The 27,748-nt window shown below is 39.2% G+C and overlaps 1 protein-coding gene across 1 annotated transcript; it reads right to left on the bottom strand.

Moving 5' to 3' along the window:
• Window positions 1-755: 755 nt before the first annotated feature.
• CHIC2 (cysteine rich hydrophobic domain 2) lies at window positions 756-27,748 on the bottom strand (the record flags this gene model as incomplete). Its single annotated transcript, XM_084266945.1, has 6 exons — window positions 756-894; window positions 3,640-3,699; window positions 3,866-3,922; window positions 20,113-20,268; window positions 20,398-20,452; window positions 27,630-27,748. The coding sequence occupies 6 exons, from the start codon at window positions 27,746-27,748 to the stop codon at window positions 844-846; spliced, it is 498 nt and encodes a 165-aa protein (XP_084123071.1). The 3' UTR covers window positions 756-843.

The raw sequence follows: 27,748 nt of genomic DNA on the forward strand, positions 1-27,748 counted from the left end.
TTAAACCAGCTACATTATAATCTGCAATACTAATAGATTTTTGTGTTCTTGAGGTCTACTAACCAGATGCATGCAATACTCTCAGCGATTCCTCTGCTCAAGAGTAAAATAATTCTGGTTTGCTGCTTATTTTTTTTAACCTTTAAATTAGAACTTTTTCAGAACCAGCTGACAGGACTTCAGGAAAAGCAGAGAGATTTCTATAAATGCAATGACATTTGGGTTCCAAAAAGCACAGTTTCAAAAAGAACTTTATCTCCTTTTTTTGTTTTTCTTTTTTGGAAGAGGCTAGCCAATAGCTCCAAAAGAAATATAAATATTTACAATCGACTAGTCACTGACAAAAGTTTAGGAAGATCTGAGAAAGTACTTCAGCATGTAAATGAATGATTGAAAGGACTTACACATTGTACAGTCAATCAGTTGTGTCATTCTGGAATAAAAAAATACCTGCTCACTTGTATACCATTTTCAGCTGTGTATTTATAGTCATATATATACGTACACGCGCGCGCACACATATAAAAGGCTCTTTGAAAATCAAGATACATTAATAAACAGAAGTAGTAAAAGTAACAATAACTTAAGTAGTACTTAACATTTGCATGAAATGACTTTGCAGAGTTTGACCAAATGCACTTAGAACATGCTCTTTTCTTTTTTAGAAAAAAAAAACAACAACCCAATAAACAGCAACAAAAAAAAAACCCTAAAGAACAAAAGAATGAAAACACCACAAGATTCTGTAGAACCAATGCTATGTCACCACCAGGAGAGCACCAAGCAAGGCACCATTGGAAAGACAACATACTTGAATTCAAGTCTCTATAAATAAATCAAATGTTAATCTGGTCGAAAAATCGGTGTCTTTGGTAAAAATTCTATAAGGATGACCTGTATAAAAAGAAAAATATATATTAAATGGAAGATGTCAGCAATTCTATTATCTATTGCAATGACAATTCACATAGCTTATTTTTTTAAAGTACAGTGAGTTACAATGATGACCAAAGATCACAGTGCTTAGGTAGGAGACCACTAGAAGAGTCATGATTGATATAATGGTTTTGGGGTACAAAACCAAAATGCTTAAAGGATCAAATTCAATCAGAAAAGTTTGCTTACCAATACCTAACGCATCTAAACAAACTGAAATAAGCCACTACATAATTATTAACGCAATTAATGTACTTTATTATGAAAAAATTATGAATGATATAATCATGCTACTTTTAAAAACCAGGAGGTACACCATGCACAAAGTTAATTTTCAATTACACGGGCAATTCCCTTTATTCCAAACTTCCTTCCACTTAACAGAGGAATCATGCTTATAGTTAAAGGCTTGTATAGAAGGGTGTATCAACCTTTGCAAAGTTCCTATATCTAAGAAATCAGCAAGTAGTTAACAAGAAACATGACTAATGATTTAGCACAGTTATTCTTACAGTCCCAAACTAATTCTAAACTATGTGCTTCTGAGCTACCTACACATGGTAGGGTACATTACAGAATACAATCCAAATATTTATCCTACTTTAAATAGAAAGCTTAAAGAAAAGGTTTGCTTGTGCATTTTCTTTCTTTAGACAGTCATAACACAGCAGCATGGTTGGAGCCATAAACAAATCTGGTAACATAACTGAGGATTTTATTTACTTGTAAGGGAAGCACAACTTGGCTGCTGAGATAGTAAACAGTCTATCTCCGATAGTATCCTGAACATCAGAAAAGACCCAAGTCTTTGATTTTATTTCTACAGCAAACACTTTTGAAGTAATATCAAAATTGGGTGCATAAGTTTATTTTTGGACATATTCAGAAGTGACTTATTTTCAGAAGTGATGTAGACTGCTCAATCCATTGACTGCTCAACATGAGTCAACCATTGGATGCTCCACAGATACCAGGCCTTCTGTTATGCAGGCAAGGTTTCAAAAGGGAGCAAGAATTAAAGCTGAAAAACTATTTATGCCAAAGGTGTAAAACTGTCACGTCTGTAACTTAAGTCAGGTAGCAAAGCACCACTTCTTGGGTGCAAGAGTAATTTAAATCACGTGCTTTGAAAAAAAAATTGAGGATAAGTGTTTATTGTTTAAATCCCAAACACAACATTAAAAATTATTTTTAGAAGACTAGCAAATTAGTTAACTGAAAATGAGAAAATGGTTCAGAGAAGTTCTCCAATTTTTTTCTCATTAACTATATCCAGATATTACATTAGACATTCCACAAATTGAAAATAAAATCTTCTGTCTCTATCCTGTAAAACTGCATGCCCATCTTCACAAATTATTAATGTGAACAGGTCAACTGATTTTATATTGTGTTTAATAGAATGTTCATCTATAAACGTTGCTGGGCCATAGTATTTACAAACTAGCATTGTATGAGGGTTTTTTTCATTGAATCTACAAAATATTTGATAAAAAAATCTTCTCTAGCAAACCAAAATTTTCAGTGCAGTAAAAATCCCTTTGTTTAGGTAAAGCACAAATCTACTTTCTGAAATTTGCTTTATTCCATTTTCAGTCACATCTAAACAAAAAAAACCCCATTGTAGAATAGTCTACTTATGCAGGGAATTGCAGGGAACTGAATACAGCCATTCCATAAAAAACACCTTTTAAAGCTCGTATGTTTAAGACCAAAAGTAAGATTTAATGTAGAAACACAAAAAAGGGAAAGACTAAAAAAGAAATATTCTTTTAACATAATTTCCAACTATTTAACCACTTTAAAAACTTTTTGAGGCATGACAGCTTTGTTGTTTCAAAGAACCAGCAAGGACCCCGATAAATCAGAACTAATACAGCAGTTATTTCTCAAGCACTAATATTTATTTTTAAAAAGTTATCCCTTCCTAGCACCTACTGCCTAGAGTATTAAAAGAAACTAAGCAAATTCTAATGTTTCTTAAATTTTAGCTGTTTATTTCACACTACTCTATGTGCCTTCAAGACATTTTGAATACAGAAATAAAAACAGCACCAAAAAGTAACACAAAGTTGCAGGCAGAACAAACTGAAATCCCAGTCTGGGCATCATTCATTTTAAACCATGTATAACGTCTCACTGTATATTTCCAAGAAGGGTTTATGGAATCTCAGCCAAAGATTGATAAAACTCCAGAGACTGGCTGAAAAATATTTTAGTGACACCAATTGGAGATAAAGATACTTTCAAGACAGTTGAGGTAAGGGGCAGTTAAAATCTAAAAAGGCTAAAGGTTTCTTAAGCTCCAACAGCTTAGTTGAAAGGTCTTCTTCCATACTTTCAGACTTGATTAGCATTATATAAAACAGCCATATCTGACTTGCTGCGTAACCAAAGTTGTGGTTATTCTTTATACAGCATCTAAAATTTCACACTCCATCAGCACATGTTCAAGCTATTTTATCTTGGCAATTAATTTATTATTTTTCAGAACACAGTGAAGCCTTGTTTTCAAGTCATTCATAACTTTATAAATCAGTCCTGCACATGAAACCATGCATCTGTGAACCGTAGAAAATCCTTGCACTCTGGCGATTAAGCTCCTGACACCTTTACTGATTAATAATCATGAAAAGAATAAGATCAGAAGCAAAATAAATGATCATTTAATAGAGAAACTCACAAAACAGCCCTTTAACTTACATATTCCATCATGTTATTCGTTTCACATTTCCTTTTGCTTAGTCTCCAATGCAAGCACAGCTAGACAAGGAGGAAAGAAAAAGAAGAAAAATGAGCTGTATTTTATTGCAGCACACAGACTAGCCCATTTGTCCACCTTTCATATTTTTCGTTCAACAAAAGCATCTGTTTCCATACTGTGCAATTCAAACTCCAACAGTACGAAGCTGCTCCCTGCGGCACTCACCTTGTGGTATAACCTATTGTTTTCCCATTCTAATAACTTCTCAATCGATCTTCGTGTCTGGAAGACAAATGAGAAAGAATTTTACTCTTGACTGGGTTTAGAAAAACTTTGTTTTGCAGCTGCTTTTGTGTGAAAAGGAGAGAGGTACAGGACAGTGACTGAGTACAGGGTGGTCTGGACTACTAGCAAAACTTCTCTCGTATTAAATAATAATAAACTAGAACAGAGAGACCTTTTGATGATATCCAAATTACTACCTTCCACCATTTTGGAACAAAAACTGTTCACATACATTCTTTCTGGTTCTTCGCAGTTATAACTTTAAAACAACAGAAAATTTTTAAGTGATCCAAGTATAAAAGCAGCAACACTGGTCTAAAGGCACTGCTGCTAATAAGGTCGGCAACTAAAATGTTGCAAGCTATTTTGCAATGCTGTAGCTCAAGTACAAATATGCAATGCTCTGAATAAAAAAAAAAAATTTAAAAAATCTTTGTTACTTTTATGTCCAGATTTTCAAGACTGAAAACCAAACCCAGGAAGTCACGATAAATTGCACAAATGAATATTACTACATCTGTGACTTGCATAACCCAACAGTTCAGATGCGAAAGCCAAGTTTTACTGCCTATGTTGTCCACACTTGACACTTCAGATAAGAGAATCCTGAAAGCTGTTCTGCACGGCTTTTTAAGATTATGCATGTGAGTATTAAAGGACATTCTGTGCTGTAAAGTCTCACAGCATTCTGAATATAATTACTCAGTTATATTTACATTTGAGAAATACATTCTGACATTTATGGTCATTTGACTGCCAGAATATATACTGCTTAGCTCTAAATGGGATTTGCTACTGACTATGAATAAAAAGAGGATAATTCATGATGCCAGGTGTTAAGATGAGACCAACAGGGCTGCAGGTGCAAAAGGACGGAGCAATGACAAGGATCAAATACAACTTAGTGCAGCTGCAGCTTCCTTACAAGGCAGAGAGAGGGGTGAGGGGAAGGGATGAGAAAGCATCTTGCTGTTATTACTACAAAATACAAGTACTGTAAATGAACCTTAACAAATCAAACTAAATGCTCTCAAGAGAAACACAAGGATGTCAGAGCAAAATAAAAATTAGGCAACAAATTATTCATTTCCCACCAAATATTAACATCACGATTTTCAAACATCCGTTCCTCCATCCTTAATGCCAAAGCGGTTGTGGGGAAACACATCTAAGCATGTACTGTGGTCACATGATTAAAAATTAGACCATTGCTATCTATAAGTAATCGTTACGCTGAATTTTTATTACCCTTTATTTTTAAAAGCTCAAGTCGAGGAATTATCAGAAGGTGGATGTGCCAGCGACTAATTTATCACATCAACTGGGAATTGAGTATTTTTGGCGTTATTGTTATTATTATGTTTTTAAAGACAGTGCCCTTTAACAATAATCAGTAGACCTCACTTGTTTCTTTGTAAAGATAGCCTTTTAGAGTCTGCTCTCCTTTTAAATGAAAATAGGGCAGCAGTTATGGTCACACTTTTGTTAATTTAGTTGCCAGTCAGCTCCAAATCAAAAGAAAATAAGGCTGCAGAGTGTAATTAACATTCAGTTCAGTCGTTTTGTCCCTTGTCTAGCCCCCAAGCTTTGTTAAAATTGCCATCTGAATGCTGAAGGCTGTAGGGAAATCGATTTGATTCTAATCGCACCATGAAAAGAACATGATCTAACTGCTTTCAGCCCTCCGTAAATCTGTACTAGGTCTTTAGCACAATGCAACTTCCAATTTAAAAAGCACTGAATGTCTCGTCAATGACTTTGTGAAGAAAAAAGAACAAGGAGCAGACATAAAAATTCCAATAGTTGTTTAAGCATTAAAGTTCATTTGCATCACAGCAAACCTGAAAAGGGCTGACCTCTCAAACCGCCTCTCAGGTCTATGAAGTTGTAGCCTTGACAAGCTCACATTGACAGAGCTCATTGACTCTGAAAGGCTACTCTATCAATGGTGAAAAATGGCAATAGGTTCTACTCTGAGCAGGCATCTGCCTGCCCACCCGCTGCTAAACCAATGGCAAAACCGATTCAAAACCTGAATCTACCTTGTAATCTTCCTTTCCAGGACCTTTTAATAATAGATTAAGATCACTATACAATTTAATTTCATTGTTTGCCCCAAAGAGTGTGAAAAAACATCCAAGCTTTTCAAATTCCAGTAAAATTACATATATATTACGATACATACACATAAATAAGAAATTGATAGGTAGTTATGTAGTATTAATTGGTTTATTTAAATAAGAAGCCAGTTTAAAGTCATTTGACTTGGGTGAGATAAAAATGCATGCAGCCTCAAGACCGTGATTATTTCTGTTCCCAGAGCATTAAATACCATCCTTCCTGTGGTATAATTTGGGATAGTCATAGGTATCATGCCATACCATCAACACAGAAACGTTCATGAAAATTAGACTGTACAATATTTCTGCAAACCTCGGAGCCTGGAATAAAAAGAAATGCATTAGACCGCATCACACAATTCACTATAGTAAGTTTTCTTCCTACTTGACAGGTGAAAAAAAGCACTTGCACGTGCAGCTTAATTAATCACTGCTCTTGACATCTCAATGATTTACAGTGAGGAGCAGGTGAGGATATACAAAACCAGAAAGGAACACTTGATTTGAGTGTAGCATTTCCAGCACACTAGGATGACAAGCTTATATATTCTATCAATGGTGTACAGAAAAACCCATACAGCAAATTATTTGTTAGCCATAACAAAAGCACAAATTAAGTGGAAGAGAGACTTGCTTATTAGGAAGATTTAATACTATCCAGCTTTTAATTTTTTTTTTTCATTAAAAACCTCAATCCAATATCTGAGCAACGCTCAAACTGCAATTCTAGTACACTTTTAGCATACTGAGGATAAGAAAGTATGCTTTGTAACAGCCTGAAAAAAGCAGAGTCTTTAGTGTTATCAACAGAACTTCCCAAAACAGCCTCTTCAAATGAGCTATCTCAGTGCAATATTTAATGAAACATTCCTGTAAAATATACACATTTTACAGTGTCTTTTGAAAAAAAAAATCAGGCTACCAAAAGAGCCCAGCTCAGAACACACAGTCACCAATGCTCACTGCTCACAAGTAAGTGCAATAAAGTTTTGCCCCTAAACATGAAAGAAAAAAACAACACAGGAAGACTAAGTATGAACTTCTCATGCAGAAATAAGGCAGTATGAATATAAACAGTGCATTACCTGTATTACCAACTGCAAGACCTTTCTGTTATGCCTTTGCAGTCCCTAGTCAAGTTAGTTTAGTTTCAACTCCAGATGCAGTTCTGATCTGAACTGGTAGGCTGCACAGCCACAGGGCCCCTCTTGCAGCACCTGACCTGGACCACGCACTGCTACACTAAACCCTACTAGTGAATGGGCCAAACCCCCTCAACTCCTGCTGTAAATCAAGTGAATGACTGGTACAATATTAAACAAAAGGATCTTACATGACCTCCAAAACGGTGCTAATTTGAGTAACCCCCTTTGTCTTTATTTAAGCTGGGAAACAATATGGACAGTAACACCACCATTCTCCACTATCAATTTTATTCCCAGCTGTCTGGGAACAACAGATCAATCAGGAGATTTGATCTTTGACATCTCATCTGAAAACTCCAGAAGGTATGTAAATGTAGCACAACGTTAATCCGACAAATAGTATATGGAGATTTTAAAATTCCTTCAAAGTTTACCACACTCAAGTATAGCGATTTTGAATATTACCCTGAAGAAAAAAATACTTTGTGCTCAGATTTCATACTACAGCAAGAGCAATTTAAACATGTTCTTGTTGATTGCCACATGGCCAGAGTTTGTATTATACCCCATGGAAGAAAGGCGAAGGATCCTACCAGAGATCCAAACTATAACATCACCACTCAAAGAGAATGCTCATTCTCCAAAAAACAGATATATACCTGACTACAAAATTAATACCCAAGTAATTTATCAGCAGAGTCACACTGTCAACACCCCCCCCCAAGTCAATTCTAAGGTCCATACTGGTGCCACAAAAACGCCCAAGCTGTACAGAGAACGTGCGTAACTGAATGACATGTTTCTGTCTTTGTGCTCCCCACCCCAAAGAGACCCTTCAGAAACTGTGACTTGCTAAGATTCCCATCTTACTGAGGATTCCCTATTTGTGAAGGGCAAAGATCACAAAGGTGAAATCTGAGTTGATTTCAGACCCTGACATCCTGGAAGACTTGCTTCAGCACATACAGTGGGATTTGAAAAGGTGCCAGTTCAAGCACATCAATGTATCTTGCATCTTCTTCCCTATTAGTAGCTAGGAATTTTCTTACTAGAGACTATTGTAAGGGCACTCATCCCAGACAGGAACCACTATAGCATCCATGCAAGAAACTGAGCAAAACCCAGACCACAGACTGACTGAAGAATATCTGGAAATAAATGTGGCATTTTGGTCCTTTTTGTATGATCTTGAAATAACTGGTTTGTCCAACAGGCCTACTATTAACTGCATCTTGCCTTGTCTTACAGAGGATTCTGGGCAGAAAATGGGCCCAGACCGAAGCACAGATCAAAGCTTCTGATTAGGCAAAGAGAAACATCAGCATCAGAATCCTGGAGCAGAACTGACAACATCAAGTTGACTACAGAAAAGCACCAGTTCTAAAAGACAGCCCTGAAGATACTGTCCCATGTCCTCACATTATCCATATACTGACCTAATTTGTATGTATCTCAACCATGAGTTGGTACATCACAGAGAGATTAATTTAAAGTTAGTGAATGAAATCAGATCAACTACTTTCTGGAAAGGTCTCTTCTTTATCAGGCATTACCTGACATTGCTGCATGTAACAGTTTTTTAATAGCTAAGCCAAAGTTGATTCCTCTGACTCCAGTTACCTTGATTCTCAAACTCGTAGACTGCTTAAGCACATCCTAAACCCATGAAATATGTGAAGAATAGAGAAGGTGTGCAGAAACATTCACCCCCACGTATCCAGGAGTACAATGGAGAAGATCTTGTAATATTATCACAAACATATTAACTGGCAGATACTGGATGATTATTTTCCAAAGTAATTTTGGTCTGCAGCAGAAACGCATGGCAGAGAAATTAAGGTAATTTCCTAAAAGTTGATTACAGAAGTCTTATAACTTTTTTCTGAAATATAGGTAATCTAAAAGACTCAAGACTAAGGCAAGTGGATATTTTAGCTATAGTCTGAAAGCTACATCACCCAATAAGTGTAGCTAGCTACTTTTGCCAATAAGATGACAGCAACTACAACCAAACATTGTAGAAACTTGTCTTGGTTCTGGCCAGGCCAAAGTTAATCTCCCCAAGCAGTCAGCACAGGTGAGCTGAGTTGACCTTAGTAAAATTAACACACCTCCTTGGGAAGGTCCAATTGACATGTGGAAAAACCCATTTCACAGGCAGACAGATGCTAAACCAATGCATGAAGCATCAAGATTGTAAGTAATGTTGCTGCTTGATTTTGTAAAGATTGTTATCTCTCTTATTCTAGGATTAAATTCTAGCTCTGATTCTCTGTCATTGTAAGGAAATAAAAGCCATGAAGCTCCATTCCCTCCAAGGAAATTATTTAAATCTGGCCATGACAAATCTAAAGCATCCGCCTCCTGCTAAAGGCCATTCTCACAGAAAGGGCTACAGAAAATGAAGACCAAATATAGAATTGACCGTAACAGGGTTGAAAATAGGATTGAATCTCCACCAAATAACTCATCTGGTGTCTTCCACTGTGGGAAACTATGAACTGAAAGTTTGTGTCTCCACCATTTATTTACAAAATATACAGTAGTATGCCATGGAATACAGTTCAAGGCCAGTGTAGGTGGAAAAACCAAAGCTTCTCAGGTTACATCTCTATTAGGAAATGAAACTGTGCCCAGAAACATTCCCATTCACTTGAAGCCAGCTGGCAGGGAACAGGTTGCATCTATATCAGTAAGTTTTCATAACCTCCAAATCACTCATAGTGCCTGGAGCATTCTGATAATGCCTAGGAATTGTTACACAATACAGACCCAGAGCCTGCCAGGGACTTCTCTAAGAGTACACATTATAAAGCAGCAACGCCTAGGAAACGCTCCCCAAAGTTTAATTTGTTAGTGCATAGGAAGCCTTTGATTCCTGCTGTTAGGAATGTCCAAGAATGGAAGAGAAGCTGCATGGCCAGAACCACTGAAGGCAGCACTACTTAAAATAACTCTACAAGGCCCCTGCTAGTGTGTGTGCTGAAAAGAACGATCGCTCTGGAAGGAACAGCATCTATGGTACCTTGCCCATCCCAGGACTGAATCAGATGGTTACATAATTCTAAGTAGGCTGATGCAATTCAGAACAAATATATCTGGCTACTTAAAAAAAAAAAAGATATTTTCTATCACCATCATCAGTATTGTTCCAAATTCAACAATTTGTTCCAAAGTGGAGCAAAAATAATTTTGATGGGGAACAGAATTAAAAGTAACACGCCACTTCACACATTTTGTTTGGTTCAGTAGAAGACTCAGACTTCTTCAGTCTTCTCTTTCATTGAGCTGCCCCCTTCATCTGCACAAACCTTAGGAGTATGCTTCTTGAACTACTTTTTTATTGTTGTTAAATGACAAGTTACTTTATTTACACATAGTGCTTGAGTTATTGAGAGTGCCCTACTTATGCAGAAAACAACGCTTTACCCTGGTTTGTTTAGCAAAGCAAAGAAGTGAATACATCCCAGAGCAAGACTACTTAAGAAAAAGCAAGAGCCACAGAAGCATCACTCAGTTGCCAACAGCCCTTTCAAGTTTTGTTTCTTTTTAGAGTAACGCAGTCTAGTAAGATATTACATGCTTTCCACTTATCTCTGATTTTATATGTATTTCAGATAATTTTGTAATTAATTCTTTCCTCAATAGTGTTTGCATATGCCATTTGGCATGATTTACAAGTTGCTAAAGAGAGAAAATACTAAAAATTGACCCTTCCTACCCCAATTTCCAAATCTGACATCCAGCTAGACTATTTTTAGTGTGGATTTTTTCAAAATGCCTCTATACAAATTTCAATTTAGCTCCCTTTTGTTTTTCCAGTAACACAACAAATTAGACATGAAACCAATACAAAGACAATAGTGAAACCAAGCCAGTGCATGCTCTATGGCTCACTCTATATACCTTAGCCATTGAAATGTAAGAAGCACAATAATCCTACATCCACTACTTTAATATCACAGTGGTCAGAAATACAATTCTAATTACAAATGCAATTTATAATATTCACTATAGAAAACAGAAGTACACGCTGACCTTAAGATTAATATAAAAACTATCATTAAGACTACATGAAATTAGAATCACAGACTGGTTTGGGTTGGAAGGGACCTTAAAGATCATCTAGTTCCAACCCCTCCCTTGCCATGGGCAGGGACACCCTCCACTTGCCCAGGTTGGCCAAACACCATCCAACCTGGCCTTGAATACTTTCCAATGATGGGGCATCCCCAGCTTCTCTGGGCAAATCACAAATTTACCTTTAGAATAAAAACATTTAAAATAAAGGGGTTTAGTTTGACCCATAAAGAAACAAACTAATATTTTGTGCCTTACTTAGAAATTTAAGTATTCTTCATGCCAATTTTTTTTTTTTTTTTTTTTTTAATTTGAGTACCAAACAGAACTGTGGATGTTCACAGAACCATAGAATGGTTTGGATTGGAAGGGACCTCAAAGATCATCTAGATCCAACTCCCCTGCCACAGCCAGGGGCACACTCCAATACACCAGGCTGCCCAAAGCCCCATCTAACCTGGCCTTGAACACTGCCAGGGAGAGGGCATCCACAAGCTTTCTGGGCAACCTGTTCCAAACCAATGCTCTGCCATAAAAACCACAGCCCAGACCACCACCACTTCTACAGGTGGCATTTTTTGTTGAAAGTCGTTTATGCCACTAGTACTTTACCTGCTTTTAATTCAACAATACAACATATTAGCATGTAAGCCCTAAGTACCCTATTCAACACAAGGTTTATAGTCCTATGAAGTTATTACGTGCACTGTTCCTCAACAGCCAGTAGTCAAAGAAACAAAAAATTTCTCTTCCATGTGACAATATTCTGAAAGCTATAGCTTCTGCCCTCCCCAGAAACCACATTACATGAACTCCCTTCTTGCCCTGCCCTATCCCAAGTAAATTAAATTTAAAATAAAAGAACATCTAGACCTGGTGTATTTAAGTTTCAATTTCATAGCTAATATTGAAAAAAAATATTAAAGACCTCTGAATGTCTTTGAAAAAATGATCAATAATGTGTATTTGATATATACAAGTTCTAGAAGTTTTACTAAACTGACTAGAGCAAATACAGAGATCATGTGTTCTGTTTAGAATTGACATAATAAATAAATTACAGTTTTAAAGATCCTTCCAAACTGAATACATATATTGTCACAACAGAGGCTTCAAAAACAAAGCAAAGGGTCTTACATAACTGCCTTGTGGAATGGCTTGGAAAAGCATTATTGTATCAGTATCTTCAGTTGGCTTGCAAAAGCATTATTGTATCAGTATCTTCAGTGCAAGTCCCCAACAGAATGGCAGAGGAGAGAAACACGTGTTCCTTCCACTTTTGAAAATAACTAATGTATTCATAGCTTCAATAAGCTGAGTTAATGTGTTTTAACAGCAGTATCATCCGCTGACAAGCAAGACTACTGTATTTAAGATGATTCTTTCCAGCTCCTGCAACACATTTAATTTAATCAATACTTTGAAAGTTGAAATGAGCTTATGTTTACCCAGCACACTGAAGATGTTAACTGCTACAGAACTGATAACTAATGATGAGGCTTAAGCAGCATTCATCGGCTTTGTGTGAATTCACAAACAAGCAGCTCTTGAAAGTATTACAGATTGCTTTCAAATATCTCATTCTATTCATTTTAAGAGATTGCCCATGAGCCTCCTGAAACATGCAATTTACATGTACAATATCAGCTTTTAAGAAATTTAGCGGTACAGCAGTTCTATCATAGCTCTCATTGTCACAGATTCTGGTGACATTATTTATCCTATTTACACACTGGGAACTATAGTATTTAGTTAATACTGAAAATGAGTGTCAATTCGTTTCTAAAAGTAGCTTCAAATGGGCACCGCAGCCTGCAGTGCTTTTTGAATTATAATTCACTATGTCATTCTTTTTATTTAAAGAACAATAACTTTAAAGACTTAATATTCATTTGTACAATCTGGAACTTGTCCCAGAAATGATGGTACAATCTGAGTAAAACTGCTGAAGATCACTGACAATCTAGATCTGCAAATGAGAGATTGCATTTCCTGTAATTTTCTTGCTGCTTTTATTCATTAAAATCAAATCAAGGCCACATAAAAGGAGAGAGGCAATAAGATACTGAATTAAATTAAACATTTATTCTACTGGCGAAGAGTAGCAGGCTTTTTGTCAAATACCTCAATGCAAAAGAAAGGAAACAATACTGTACAAAGACTTCCAAAACTAGCACTGAACAAAGCACTGAAAAGGAAAATACAGCAAAGGGAAAGCTTTCATGGCATGGAAATGCATTAAAGTGATATAATTAACAATTAACCTTACAAATGTCTGTGACTTAATAAATTCCTGGCTTGAAGCACCTGCTGATTTAAGGAGAGAAACCTGTAACTTCTTTTTGACTGCACAAAACCAAAAGCATATACTCCCATTATATCTAAACTTTCAAGAACTGTCTGTAATTTCAAACAATCATATCTACATTTCTGACAACATTCCCACGTTAGAATGAAAGTCAATGAAAGGTAGTAAAAATACAGAACGCAGAGAAAGATTAAGAGAATTATTGTAACTTCCCAAGCTCTGAAGCTGCTGTGTTCATTTTTTCTACAGGAAGCTTAAAAAAAAAAATGTTTTGAGAGCGGAGAAAGACATACCAGCAATTTAAGAGCATGGTGGAGTGATTCAGCCTCATTAAAACAGGCATTATTTAATTGGTCTGTATTAAAAGCAACTGAATAATTGAAACTTATTTAATTTAATACCATCCTTAACTCAAGAAACACTCCCACTTGTAAACTCTCTGTATATGTAAATCAACCAAACAGATTCGTTATTCTTCTATTTTGGTAGAAAAGGGCAGAGATGAAGGCTGGTATGTTTTTATTGTGTGATTAAAACCTGTTCTACACAATTTTCAGTTCTACACAGAACACTTCCGTATTGCTTGCAGAAATCAAGCTCTCCAATTACATGGTCTTGGGAGTGTTTTGTGATCACTGCAGCAAAGAATGTACCACAGGCCAGTTCCAAGTAACTGGCCTTTCAATAGGTAACACTTAAGATAGAGCTGAATCTGTAAAATTCTCTGGGCAACATTTCTCAGACAAGAGCACATACAGTGAAATAAGTAACCTTTAATTTATTCTTCATGTGTATTAATTGTTTCAGATTCTAAGTGTTACTGGGAAAGAATCCATGGTATCTAAAAGCTGAAGGGAAGAAAGAGACATATGTCACCCTGGATCCCCGTTTCCTCAAAATGTGAATCCTAGCTGCTGAGACTATACCTAAGGCTGGAGTCTGGCCAGTGAAAGGAGATCTGAAGAAGTCAAACCATGGAAGATCATTAACCTAATCGTCTTCTAAGGGCCAATAAAGTCAAGAGTCAAGCAGTACAAGAGTTTAAATGTGACTACTTCACACCAAACACATTAGTTTGCCTGGTGTCACCAGGACTGTGGCACTAGCAACAACCCAAAACAGTCTATGAATTATTTTTTTTTTTTAGTAGAAGGATATGAAGTTCCTTCTTGTCACAGTTCTACTGGAATCTACTCAGTAAATTACAGACTGCAATCTAGATGAGCCAGGTTGTATTCACAACTGCTGTCAATTTTCTGAGCAGCTCCAAGTAATTCACATCACGCACTGTCTGTCGTTTTCTTGATTTCTAGGAAAATGCATACAATTAGTCTCCTGTACTTGTCACAGCACTTTGACATAAACTGATGGAAAGTTCTGCATAAAGGAAAAATCTTACAAGCTGTGGGTACAATTCAGTACAGAGATCTTAAGATACCTAACCTGTAATTCCAAGTAAAAGGAATTTAAAGGCTTTAAATCACTTTGTACTTTCCTAATCTGGATCTACCAGGAAATGAAGTTGAATCCACCCATATCTATTCCATGCAACTCAAGTGGCAGTAACTTTTCAATGTGGTTCTGAAAGTAGCACCCCTGGCTAGAATCAACACAAATTCTTCTGCTTGTTTCCTACACTAGAATTTGCAAATTCCTTGAAAATCCTTGCAAAATCTTTGAAAATATTCCATAGTTTTGCTCCTTACCTCCTCTACTGGGAAAAGTCTTTCCCAGACAGGTCCAGGATTAAGAACTGCAATTTGGGGAAGCATTCTTGTCCCTTTGAATTTGTCTTCAGGAACAGAAGTTAATTAAGTTCCTTCTTTGTATTATACTCTCCAGATGCCCAACCGACACAGAGTTCTGAGTTCTCTGTCTGACAACACAGCCCTCTAAGCAGACATCCATCTGCTGAGCTGCTGACACGGACAAACGATGCTGTCACACGAGCTGAAGTCTCCAGACTGACCTAAATGGTTTTCATTCTGGAGGAATACTCAATCTGCCTAAAGACAAGTACTCAGTGCCACCAGTGTCCAGCACCACTGTGCCATCTGAAGTGACACAAGATAAGCATGTTTAGGCATGCGAGTCTTAACCTCAGTTTCACTCATGCTGGACATCCAACCTTGAGCCTGAGTCTCCAGATGCAGAAAAAGGTGTGAAGGTTCTTAAATGTCTCTTGGTATCAGATTTAACGGGGAAAAGGTAACATTTACTGACAAGTCTGCACCATACCTCTAGGATGACTTCTGGAACTTCAACCCAAAGTTTCCATCCTTGCTCTTGCTGCTCATTCTCTTTCCAAGACTCCTCTGTCATTATGCAGATGGCATATTACAGCAACAATTATATGATTAATCTCTCTCTAGTCTCCTCTGAACAGAGTATCCATAGGTTTGGTTTACTGGGGGGTTGTTTTGGGGGTTTTTTTTAAGATTTACCCTTTTGGAAGGGAGCTTACCTTAACTGAAGTTACACAAACTTCAACAGAAGCACTTCTCTAACTGTTGCTTTATCAGCTCTCAGCACAGAACCTCCTTCCTTAGCTTCAAACCTTCTGGCCTGAGACACTGGCCTGAGACACTACAAGCCCATGCCTTTCTTCTGACTTTGTTTAGCAATGTATATATAAAAGTTGATTACTTGTGACTTCTGGGAAAAGGTTAAGAGCCTCGGTTTAGAAGAGCTTCAATCCATCCCACTCCTACCAGTTTGATGCCAGCACCAGCAACAGATGCCCAGAGCCAGGACAAGGATCACGGGTCAGCAGAGAGCACCTGAAGTGCGGCACAAAGGAATTCCAGCCACGCTGGCCAATGAGGCAGCTTCATCAGGGGCCCAGCTTAAATGTCTCTGTGCAAACACGTGGGGAATAATCAAGAGCAGTCACAGATGTGTGCACATCTGCAGGGCTGTGATCATATTGGAATCAAAGAGACATGGTGGGACAGCTCCTGAGACCGGAGTGTTGGAATGGAAGGATACAGGCTCTTTAGGAAGGACATAGAGGGAAGGAGGAGATGTCACCCTTTATGTCAGCCATGATCTGGAATGCACAGAGTTCTACCTGGGCATGGATGAGGAGCTGACCAAGAGCTTATGAGTCAGCATGAAAGGGAGGGCAGGGTCAGACGACACTATAGTGGACATGTGCTACAGGCGACCTGACCAGGAAGATGGAGTGGATGAGACCCTCTATAGAGACAGATAGGAACAGCCTATCTGTCTTCACAAGCCCTGGTCCTCATGGGGGACTTCAACCACCCCAATATCTGTTGGAGGGGCAACACAGCAGGGCACAAGCAATCCTGAAGGTTCCTGGAATGTGTTAATAAATTCCTTCTCTGAGTGATAGAACAATCAATGGGAGAAGTGCTATGCTGGGCCTTGCTCTTACCAACAATGGGGGCTGGTGAGGGATGTGAAGCTCAGGCCTTGTCTTCAGTGACCACAAAATGGTGGAGTTCAAGCTGCTTAGGGCAGTGACAAGGGTGCACAGCAAGCTCACTACCCTGGACTTCAGGAGAGCAGGCTTTGGGCTCTTCCAGGACCTGCTTGGTAGAGTACCATGGGACAAAGCCTTGGAAGGATGACTGATCCAAGAAAGCTGGCATTGAAAGATCACCTCCTCTGAGATCAGGAGCAATCTCAACAAAGAAGTGGTCAAGCAAAAACCTCAGGAGGCCTGCATGGATGAAAGAGGAGCTCCTGGACAAGCTCAAACACAAGAAGAAAGCCTAGAGGGAGGGAAGGGAAGAACAGGTAGCCTGGGAGGAATACAGAGAAATTGTATGAGCAGCCTTGGATCAGGTTAGGAAAGCTAAAGCCCTAATAGAATTAAACCTGGCCAGGGATGTCAAGGACAACAAGAAAAGCTTCATATGTACATCAGTGACAAAAGGAAGACGAAGGAAGATGTGGACCTGATTACTCAAGATATGGAGCAGTCTGCAGTACTCACTGACTTTTTCCTCAGTCTTCACTGGTGAGTACTCTAACTGCACCACCAAGTCACAGAAGGCAAAGGCCATGACTGGGAGAAGAACTAATCACCCATTGTAGATCAGGTTTAAGACCATCTGTGAAACCTGAAGGTGCACAAGCCTGCAGGACCTGATGAGATGCATCTGCAGGTACAAAGAAAACTGGCAGATGAAGTAACTAAGCCACTATCCATCATATTTAAGATGTCATAGCAGCCACTGACTGGAAAAGAGGAAACATAACCCCTGTTTTTTTAAAAGGAAAAAAGGTGAGCCAGGTAACTACAAGTCAGTCAGTCTCACCTCTGTGCCTAGCAAGATTATGGAGCAGATCCTCCTGGAAACTATGCTCAGGCAGATGGAAAATAATGAGGTAATAATAACATGGCTTCAGTAAGGGCAAAGTGTGCCTGGCAAATGCAGTGGCCTTCTGTGATAGGATTGCATCACAGATGGATAAGGGAAGAGCAAGCGATGTCATTTACCTGGACTTGAGCAATCCACTTGACACTGTCCCACACAACAGTTTTGCCCTAAATTGGAGGGGCATGGATTTGATGGATGAATCACTTAGTGAATAAGGAATTGGCTGGGTGGTTGTACTAAAAGAATTCCAGTCAGCGGCTCAATGTCCAAGTGGAGACCAGTGATGAGGGGTGTTCTGGTGGATCAGTACTGGGACCAGTGCTATTTCACATCTCCATCAGAGATACGTATAGTAGGATCAAGCACATGCTCAGGAAGTCTGCCAACAACACCAAGCAGTGTGGTGTGGTCAACATGTGTGTCCAGAAATACCTTGACAGGCTTGAGAGGCTGGCACATCAGAACTACACGCAAGGTCCTGCACATGGGTCAGGGCAATCCTAAGCACAACTACAGGCTGGACCACCCTTGAGAGGAACTTGGGGGTGCTCTTGGACAAGAAGCTCAAAATGGCCCAGCAATGCATACCTGCAGCCCCAAAAGCCAACTGTATCCTGAGCTGAAGAAACAGTGGTGAGTCGCTGGCACAGGGTGCCCAGAGAAGCTGTGGCTGCCCCATCCCTGACAGTGTTCAAGGCCAGGCTGGATGGGGCTTTGGACAACCTAATCTAGTGGAGGGTGTCCCTGCCCATGGTTTGAAACTATATGGTCTTTAAAGTCCTTTCCAACCCGCTCCATTCTGTGATTCCACGATTCTAAGGTGAGGGCTTGTGGCATCAGTCCCTACCATGCTATGTCCTGCCATCATTTCCAGCTACAAGAGCATATTATGTGAGAAAAATAAGTTCAACTAAAGAGCACGAGAAGCTTTCTCGTTTGGAAGTTAAACATGAACAGTAGCAATGCAAGTTTCCTTGTGTTTGCAACAAGCACGAGGTAGGCCTAGAAAGATAGATAAAGGTAGTCTTCTCTGCAAGGTAGTTAAGTCTCCAGCTTTTGCAGCAATCAGCAAATTCTAAGTTCTTGTAACTGGTTTTCAGGATATGGACATACAATCAACCTACAGCAGCCTTACTAGTTTCTGACAGCTTAAAGACTTTTTTCTCCACAGACTCCAACATTACTAGAGGGGATGCTATCTTATTTGGTACACAATTAAAACTAGCCTTAAATAATCTCTCAAACAGACTAAGCACAGAAAGTTAGATGATAAAAAACACATTCACATTTTATGATCGGTGCTCATCCTGTATTTTTATGATGCTTTGATGAACTGACCAGGTAAAATGAGGAATTTGATAAAGAAAATCATGGTAATGTTCAGCATACCAAATCATACACAACTAGTAGCACTGAGAGAGAAAATATACACGAGCATTGCCATCAAATGGAAAGATCAACAGGACTAACAGGAGAGGATGGGGAGGCACAGACTTCTTGCAAGCTAGTGAAGTAGGACTAGACAAATACAACTGTTATGCACATGAAAACAGAAGAGATGGGAAGGAGCTTAACTAACTGCTGGGGGAAGTGAAAAACAGGTGCATGTAATGAGCTTCTGTGTGAACAATACACTAAGGGCCAAATAGACACAGACAAAACACAGCTTTCTAGTTCTTAATGTGAAAAAAAAATCTTGCTCATTGGCATCTTGGAAAGAAAGTCCAAAAGAAACATCAGTTATTATCTTTTTTAAAACTGCTTTAAAAACATATGGCTATTCAGGCCACAATGTAATCAGAAGCTCCTCAAAATTAACTGCTACTCAGTCATTGCCAAATTCTGACTATCCCAAAGAGCTTATCACAGAGAAGATGCAGCTACTAAAAAAGTATGCTGAATGTTAGTTCAAGAGCAGTAAGTGCTGTACTGTACATGGTTCTAGCAGAGACATTCAGCTCCATTACCACTCATTGAGTTATACGCTCAAAACTCTGACTGGTGTCTATTGTAATTTTAACTAGTATGAGAGACAACTGTATGACAGGCAAAATGCATGAAATCAAACCAATTTAAGTAAGTTCTAGCACACGGTTTTTACAGATGGGCAAGGTAAATACAAAATGAGAGTAAACCCAATGCAATTATAACTATCAAACATGGTAAGATTAGTTCAACTTACTCTTTTACTGAGGCAGATAACTGGCCACATACTACAACCTAAAGTGCAGCAGCAGCAAAGGCATCCACAAAGTAGCCATCGTACATTAACTGGAAGGTTCTTCTTAAGACAACTGTTAACTCTACTGATGCTGGCTTTAAATTCTTCAGGTGCAACCTACAAGGAAAAAACACCAAAAAACTAGTACCACAGCAGTGCTATTTATTACTCTTACAATGGACTACACCTGGAACTCATTTTCATAATAAAAACACTAATTCCAAATTCCTATATACAGGCACCCACCTTTCCAGTTAAAGATGAAGGGAATTCTGCTTCAAATTTGTTGCTTAGTCCAAACCTGCAAAAACAAAACGAAAATCATACCAAAATTATAAATAACCCAAATCTATGCCACAATGTACATAAAAAGCACCTCATAACACTCTCCAGGTTTCTATCAGAAAGGCAGGAAATTTCAGGAATTTTATTTATAGCAAAAAAGTTGCTATTAAAAGTAATTCTTAAAATTATCCTGACAGAAATACACCACATACATAAATATTCATACATAGTTTGAAATCTACCTTGCTCACAGTCTCCTCTTGAAGCTCTGTGAATACACTATTGATTCTTCTCAAAACTCAGCAAAATCTTTATAAGCTATAGTGGGAAATATGGTCAATTAAGGGAAGTATTTCAGGAGGAAGTGAGCTGATGCCACATTTTGAATTACCAGCACCCTTCTCTCCTCCACCAGTACAGATCTATCTTGAGGAAAAGTTAATTTGGTGCTATTCCACTCAGGCCTGCTAAATTACCTTTCTAAGCATAATCAATACTAGCTTGTTTATTCAGAAAAAAGTACACTAATTATGTTTCAGAACACAAAATGTTACCATGAAAAAACTGATTTAAAGGCTAACTAATTAGAAAGTAACACACCAATTGCAAATATAAAGTTACGAAGGAATTTGAGACAGGCTGGAGTTACTGACAATTCTGGGCTTCAGAAGATCAAAAGATTTGAAGTTTCACGTTGTCTATAAAAAAATGTTTTCTTACAGGTGGATGGTTTGGTTCAGGAATGGATAAACCTCAGAGAAAATCTGAGTGTTTTTCTAACAACCACTCTGGGCAATAACTTCAAATGGTGACTACATGATCTAGTAAAATCATTAATGAAACTATATGACTGGCTACTAATTTACTAAACAACAGCCAGTGTAAAGTTTCATTTGTCATTAATAACCTTCTGAACACAAACCAAAGCAGTCTGACTATCAGATACTAAAAACAATACAAACAAGAAACATAACTGCTCAAGATTTGAATATTAGCAGCAAGATCTATCACACACAGCTCAGCTGTGTACAGAAAAGCTTATCTGAGTCTTGATAGCTGAAGAACTTAAAGACATAATTTGTTTTGACAGTATGTTTATGGAGCAACTAAGCGCTTCTCATGGTTGCTATATTTTTTTCCTTATTCAACTGAATGATCCAGTGCCAATGGAGAACCTGGCCCAAGTAATCAAATGCGCAGTTAAGTGCTGTGCCATGGTAAGCCACTGTGGAAAGACTTTACAAAACCCAGTGGCAAAAGGTGGCAGATGAGCTTCTGTGTAGATAAATGAAAGGTGCTGAATCGTAGGAAAGCTAAACTATGCTTATGTGACATTCAACTGAAGTTCAGCAGCTACAGCTCATGAGAGAGATCTTTTATCACCACTCATAATTTTCTTAAACACCAGGTCAATGCAAGCACCAGACACCAGAAATAGGAGTAAAAAGCTGGGCACCGCTAGGAAGGAGGTTAAGAACAAACACAGGAGGCATTTTTCCATTCCCCATAAAACCCTCTCAATACCCACACCTTCAGTACTGGGTGGGGTTCTGGTATCCACATTTCATGGAGGACTTAGTAGAGCTAAGAAAGCAGAGAGAAGGAAGACCATAATAATTAGGGAAATAAAGCAGCTGCCTTAGGAGGCTATCAAGGCTGGCACTGCCTTGGAAAAGAAAGCTGAGGGGGATATATGATTAAATTGTAAAGATTCAGAAACACGGTGGATAAGGTGAATGATTATCTGATAATCAAAGCCCACAACAGAGGGCCCTCACTGGAACTACCAGGAAATTGGTTTAAAAGATATTAAAAAGTACTTCTTTAAGCTGCAAGTGGCAAGGTTTGTTACCAGTTAAGCTTAGTGACACAGACTGTGCCACAGACTGAAGAGAGATTACACAAATTCTCTGACAGACTAAAGGAAAGACAATGCTGAAGTATACATCACCTCACACAACTGCAGATGCCAGAGACTATGAGGAATGAGGACAAGAACAGGTAGACTTCCATGCAATCCATCAGCAATGCCTGCTGCCACAGCACTCTGGGCTAGATAGTTTATAAATTTGACACTGTAGTCGACTTTTACATTTACTTTTCCTTAAGACCATATAAGTCATCTCCCTACCACTGACTGCAGGCAGTAGAGTCATAAAATGGTTTGGGTTGGAAGGGACTTCAAAGATCATCTAGCCCAACACCCCTGCCATGGGCAAGGGCATCTTCCACTCAATGAGGTTGCTTGATGCCCTTTCCAACCAGGCCACACTTCCAATAATGGGGCATCCACAACTTCTCCTGGGTGACCTATTCCAGTGTCTCTCATCCCTCATCATAAAAAAGTCTTCATGATATTCACTCTAAACCTACCCTCTTTCTGTTTCAAACCATTGCCCCACATCCTACTGCAACATGCCCTAGTAAAAAAATCTGTGGCCATTTTTCTTATAAGCCTCCTTAATATATTGAAAGGCTGCAACAAGACCTCACTTACGCAGTAAGTTACTTACACAAGGTAACTAGTGTATTTGAGCACTTATAATTAGAATAGTAGCTCTGCAACTCCTACAAATCTCTCAAAACTGGTAAAGTAACAAAAATATTCACTAGAGAAATCTGGTAGCTCTGCCAGCACAACACAAGACAAAGAAAACCCATACTTACTAGAAATATTTCTACCACTGAAAATCCTATTGAATACTCCATGACAGGAAGATCATACATCCTTCCTCCCAAAATCCTGAGCAAAATCAAGTGCTGAGGCAAAAGTTACATAAACATCAGAAGGAAGTGCCATGTCCTTACAGTTAAGTCACTTAAAATTGCCAATATGTTGAAGTGGGAAGCAAAGCCTGAAAAAAGTCTCTTGGATCCATATAAATTTCAGGAAGAGCCATGTCTGGTGAAGAACTCTAAGCTCAAGATACACAGCTGCCATCAGGAATCTCAAAAATATATATTTACTATATAATTAATTAATAAACACCACTGACGAATGTCTAAAAGATGCATCTCTTCAAGGAATGACCTTCATGTACCTGGTGCTTCAGCATCCAGAAGAGATTTATTATGAATAATAGAATTAAAGATAAATTTGAGCAGTGAGTGCCCAACTACAGGTAATTCAGTCCAGAACAGTTCTTGTTGCAAGAACTAGAACAAAGCTGATCCCCAGACCAAGACACAAGACACGTTTTCAGCTGTCCCTCTACCCAGAATAGTAAGGAAGACCTTTACTCTGAAGCATGAGGTAACACAAAGGCAAAAGCAGAAAGAAGTCTCCCTGCTCTCAGTTAAGTCACACAAGATGTAATTGAGGGGAAAGCCCTGCTCAGGCTCACGCTGAAGTTTGGCTGGGAAATGAGGAGGACAGAAACAAGGCACTTTTTTTTGTGAATGTGTGCTCCAAAAAGTACTCAAATGTCTACAGCTTCATCGATCATAAAACCCATGCCTAACAAAGACAACCCTACTGGCTAAGCTCTAGAGGTGTCTGAATTTACACACATGCTGAGGCACAGACACTTCTGACCAACGCAGTCACGCTCTGGTGCGGTTACAAGCAAATGAGACTGAAGCTCCGTGCTCAAGGTTTGTGGTAACGTATTGCTGCACGGTGAGGTAGCGAAACTGAAACATCAAAGGTAGCTCAGACAGCTACCAACATCACTCTGAGTCTTCCATATTACAGTCTGATCACCATACACAGGTAGTAAAAAATGGTGACTCCATATACAAAAAGTTTTGTTAAGTAATGGTGTTATCTCAGGATTATCACTTTTAACTGCATACTGCCACTTGGAAACTAAGAGATTAGTAACTCCATAGAACACTACTACCTGTTCCTGTAAAGACAAAACAGCTCTGCCAAAAAGCAGCAAAAAGCATCTAAAAATCAAACATTGGAAATCCATATTTTGGAAACACATCTCAAGACAGCTGTCCTCACATAGCAGATTTCTTTTGTACAATACTCCATCTTCAGTGACATGATCTCTTCCCTGCTTGCTCTATGCCTTTCCCATTCTACATCACATCTTCAACACATCCATGCTCACCTCATGCATGAGTACTTTCTCTAACCTTCTTGGAATCTAAAAATAGTATTTCTTGAACACATCTCTGAAAGGTTTAGCTGAGTTCCTGCCCTCTGTACAGTGAAGAAAGAAATCTCCAAATGTAGAAGTCTACAGTAGAGGACACAGCCAACCTGCAACTTTCTCTCAGCCTGCAGCTTGGGTCTTCCTAAAACATAAAACTGACACACACTATCCTCCTCTTCTTGGTCCTCTCTTATAGGAACAGGAAACCATTTTTCTCATTGCTGTCAACAGGACTCTTGAGTTCCACATGTTCATAATCCTTATAAAGCAAACAAGATATTCCATAGATCTTAACACTTTTCATGTACAGTGAAGAAATTGCCTTGTTTTCACAACAGTATGTCCTTGATAAGGTTAGAAAGCACACAAGCAGACTTAATATTTTAAAAAAAAATTACTTGAGAGAAATGCATTGAGAGGTTTTTTTACCCCTCTAAACAGTTATCTTGCATCACCACACGATGCGCTAAGATGACAAACAGCACAAAGGAAATTCACTAGTACATCAAAACAGCTCTCCATCATTCAGGCACTGCAAAAGACTAATAAATCCAGTATTACTGGCTAACACAATCTGGTATATATAAAAGCATATATCTCAGCCACTCAAGGAACAGAGAATACCAGGAAAACAGTCACTGAAAAATACTACCTATCACAAATATTCTCTTCGCTATTTCAAACTCATCACTTACCTCTCTTTCCACCCTAACACTATTTCAAAAGCAAGCATGAAACACCTGGGATTTTAAATTCTGTTGTAAGTAAAGTTCTATATTCTCTCAGCTTTCAGATTTCCTGCCATCAGAAGTGATCACCTGAAGTAAGCGGACACCAGGTCAAACAATTCTTGTGACTACCAAAACGGCTGGTGTGAAAAATGAACATTGAAAAGAAAGTTTTATAATTGTGTGCAGCATGCTCCAAAAAGTGACTTGAAGAGAACTCTCAGTGCACACCCTGGAACGGCAATGCCTTCATAAGTTTTATTTGGATAGTATCTACCTGCTTGCTTTTAATCACTTTTAACTACTCAGCTTAGAAAGGACTCTCACACACTTCCATTGTCTGTTGGATGAAATCAAGTAATAGTAAATGCCTTTCTGACATTAATCTGTAGTCATGGAAATGACACATTTCAAACTCAACATTATGATTCCTATGTAAGATCAGAGAGGATATGACAATAGACTATGAAAAGAGAGCTTCTGTTTAAATACACACACCCCAGAAGCAGTCAGCAATTCTTTAAGGTGCAGAGGCAAGGACAGATCAATCCAGTATTTAATTGCTGACAATTTTTGTCAGTCCTTCAAAATGCATACATGCTTTTATACTAGGCAAAACTAATTAATTATATACACAGGGCTTGACCTGTTCCTTAAATCCTCCAAGTGAATGTTCTGACAGTGATCTAACTTTTAATAAGTTGCTCAATCTATGATCAAAAACAAGTTAAGCCATACAAAGGTAAAAGTGGCTGATGCTGGTTCACAAAGTGTTCACACCTGGTGCAATAAAGTAGATCAACTGCCTAATTTTGGAGGTACATGTTCATATTTCGCTACTCATACAAAACCTAAAGAACAAATATTTTAAGGAAGATCTTCAAGTAATAACGAACTAACAGCCATTAATGAACAATTAATGAGGCAACCATCCTTCAACCACAACGCCCTTACTCGTCACAGACATGCTATGCGAGCTTCCTCACAGTTCCACTAACGGGCCTCGATTTTGTCTCACACAACTTACCTTCCACCTACCATCAGAGCAAAACCCAAGTGCTTGCATACTGGCAAATGCAAAAGTATTGAAAACTGGAGTCAAACTATTTAATTGTGGTTTTGGTCTGCTTAAGAGAAACAGGCTAAGGCTACCAGTTTATTTTCAAAGAAGTCATTGGAGGGTAACAACTTTTGTTCACAGAGTCATGGGCAGTAAGCCTTAGCTACATGCCGCTGTTCCTTTACAGGGCCTTCCCAGCCTTCTGCCCATCCATATCCTTCCAACTCTCCAAACATTTATCATGTCTGCTGTCTGATTCAAAACAGGAAGTCAAGCAGCACAGCCCAGCTGTATCACTTAATGCCAACCAAATATTAATGCAGTAATGTACCAAACTGCCACCAAACTACTAAATTTAACTCCAGGTTTCTGGACAGGTCAGTATCTGATGGGACTCAGAACAGAAGACCACAATGCCTTCAACTTCTATGCTTCTGTTGCTAGCCTTGTCCAGCTGAATAGTGAATACAAAAAGGGGAAAAAAAGCTCTCACTGCTGCGCTTTGTCTCCAGGTTGATATCTCAGCCTCTGAAATTATACGGCATAACTGACAACCACTACATTTCAGTAAAGTGAGCCTGACAGAACTCAGTGAAGGAAAGACACTCTCATCTGTTCCACTACTGAGAAGTATTACACTAAATAGTGGTCACCAGCCACTAGGTTGTCAGAGATACCAAACATTCGCAAATCAAAACACAGTCCCTCTTGTGCTAAACACAGCAAAACAGCACTTAACACCATTTTACATGTACCTATCTAACTCACGGATGGTTTTTCTTTCTTAAAAGCCCCCAGAGCTAGCATATGTTAAATGGGGGTGGGCATCAGAGACATAAACAACCCTAAGCAACAGTCCAGCAGGTCATGTGCTGGCACATACCTGTTATACACAGGAACCAGGGACCTTACTTCCTGACAGCTCATCACCTAGGACAAATACCTTACATTCCTCTGCCAGTCACTGCCCAAGTCAGCCTTGTTTCCTCACCACCTCGTTAAGAGGTCTGCGCCCCTCTGCGAGTCCCAGGCGGCACCCAGCTGCCCGGCGAGGCCGAGGAGAGCCCTCTCGCAGTCCCACGGACGCCTGGGGATGGAGGGCTGCTGAGGGCGACACAGTACCAGTCCGGTACTCCCCAGCCACCTCCTCGACCTGCTCCAAGTTGCACCGACCGGCTCGGCGCCCCTGGGCTTCCCCCGGCCACCGCCGCCCCCAGGCCCGCCACGCAGCCGCCCCCATCCCGCCGCCCCGGCCTCCGTCACCCGCCCCGGCCGCGCAGGCCCCGGCGCGGCCCTTACACGGTGACATGGCCGGAGCCTCGCACCACCACCGGGTCGGGGGAGTACTTGAGGAGCTGCTCCTCCAGCGCCCGCTCCTCGTCCTCCTCCTCCTCGTAGATCTCGTCAAAGTCCGCCAT

The sequence above is a fragment of the Gallinula chloropus genome (genome assembly GCF_964237585.1).
Source record: "Gallinula chloropus genome assembly, chromosome: 7".
Lineage (NCBI taxonomy): Eukaryota > Metazoa > Chordata > Aves > Gruiformes > Rallidae > Gallinula > Gallinula chloropus.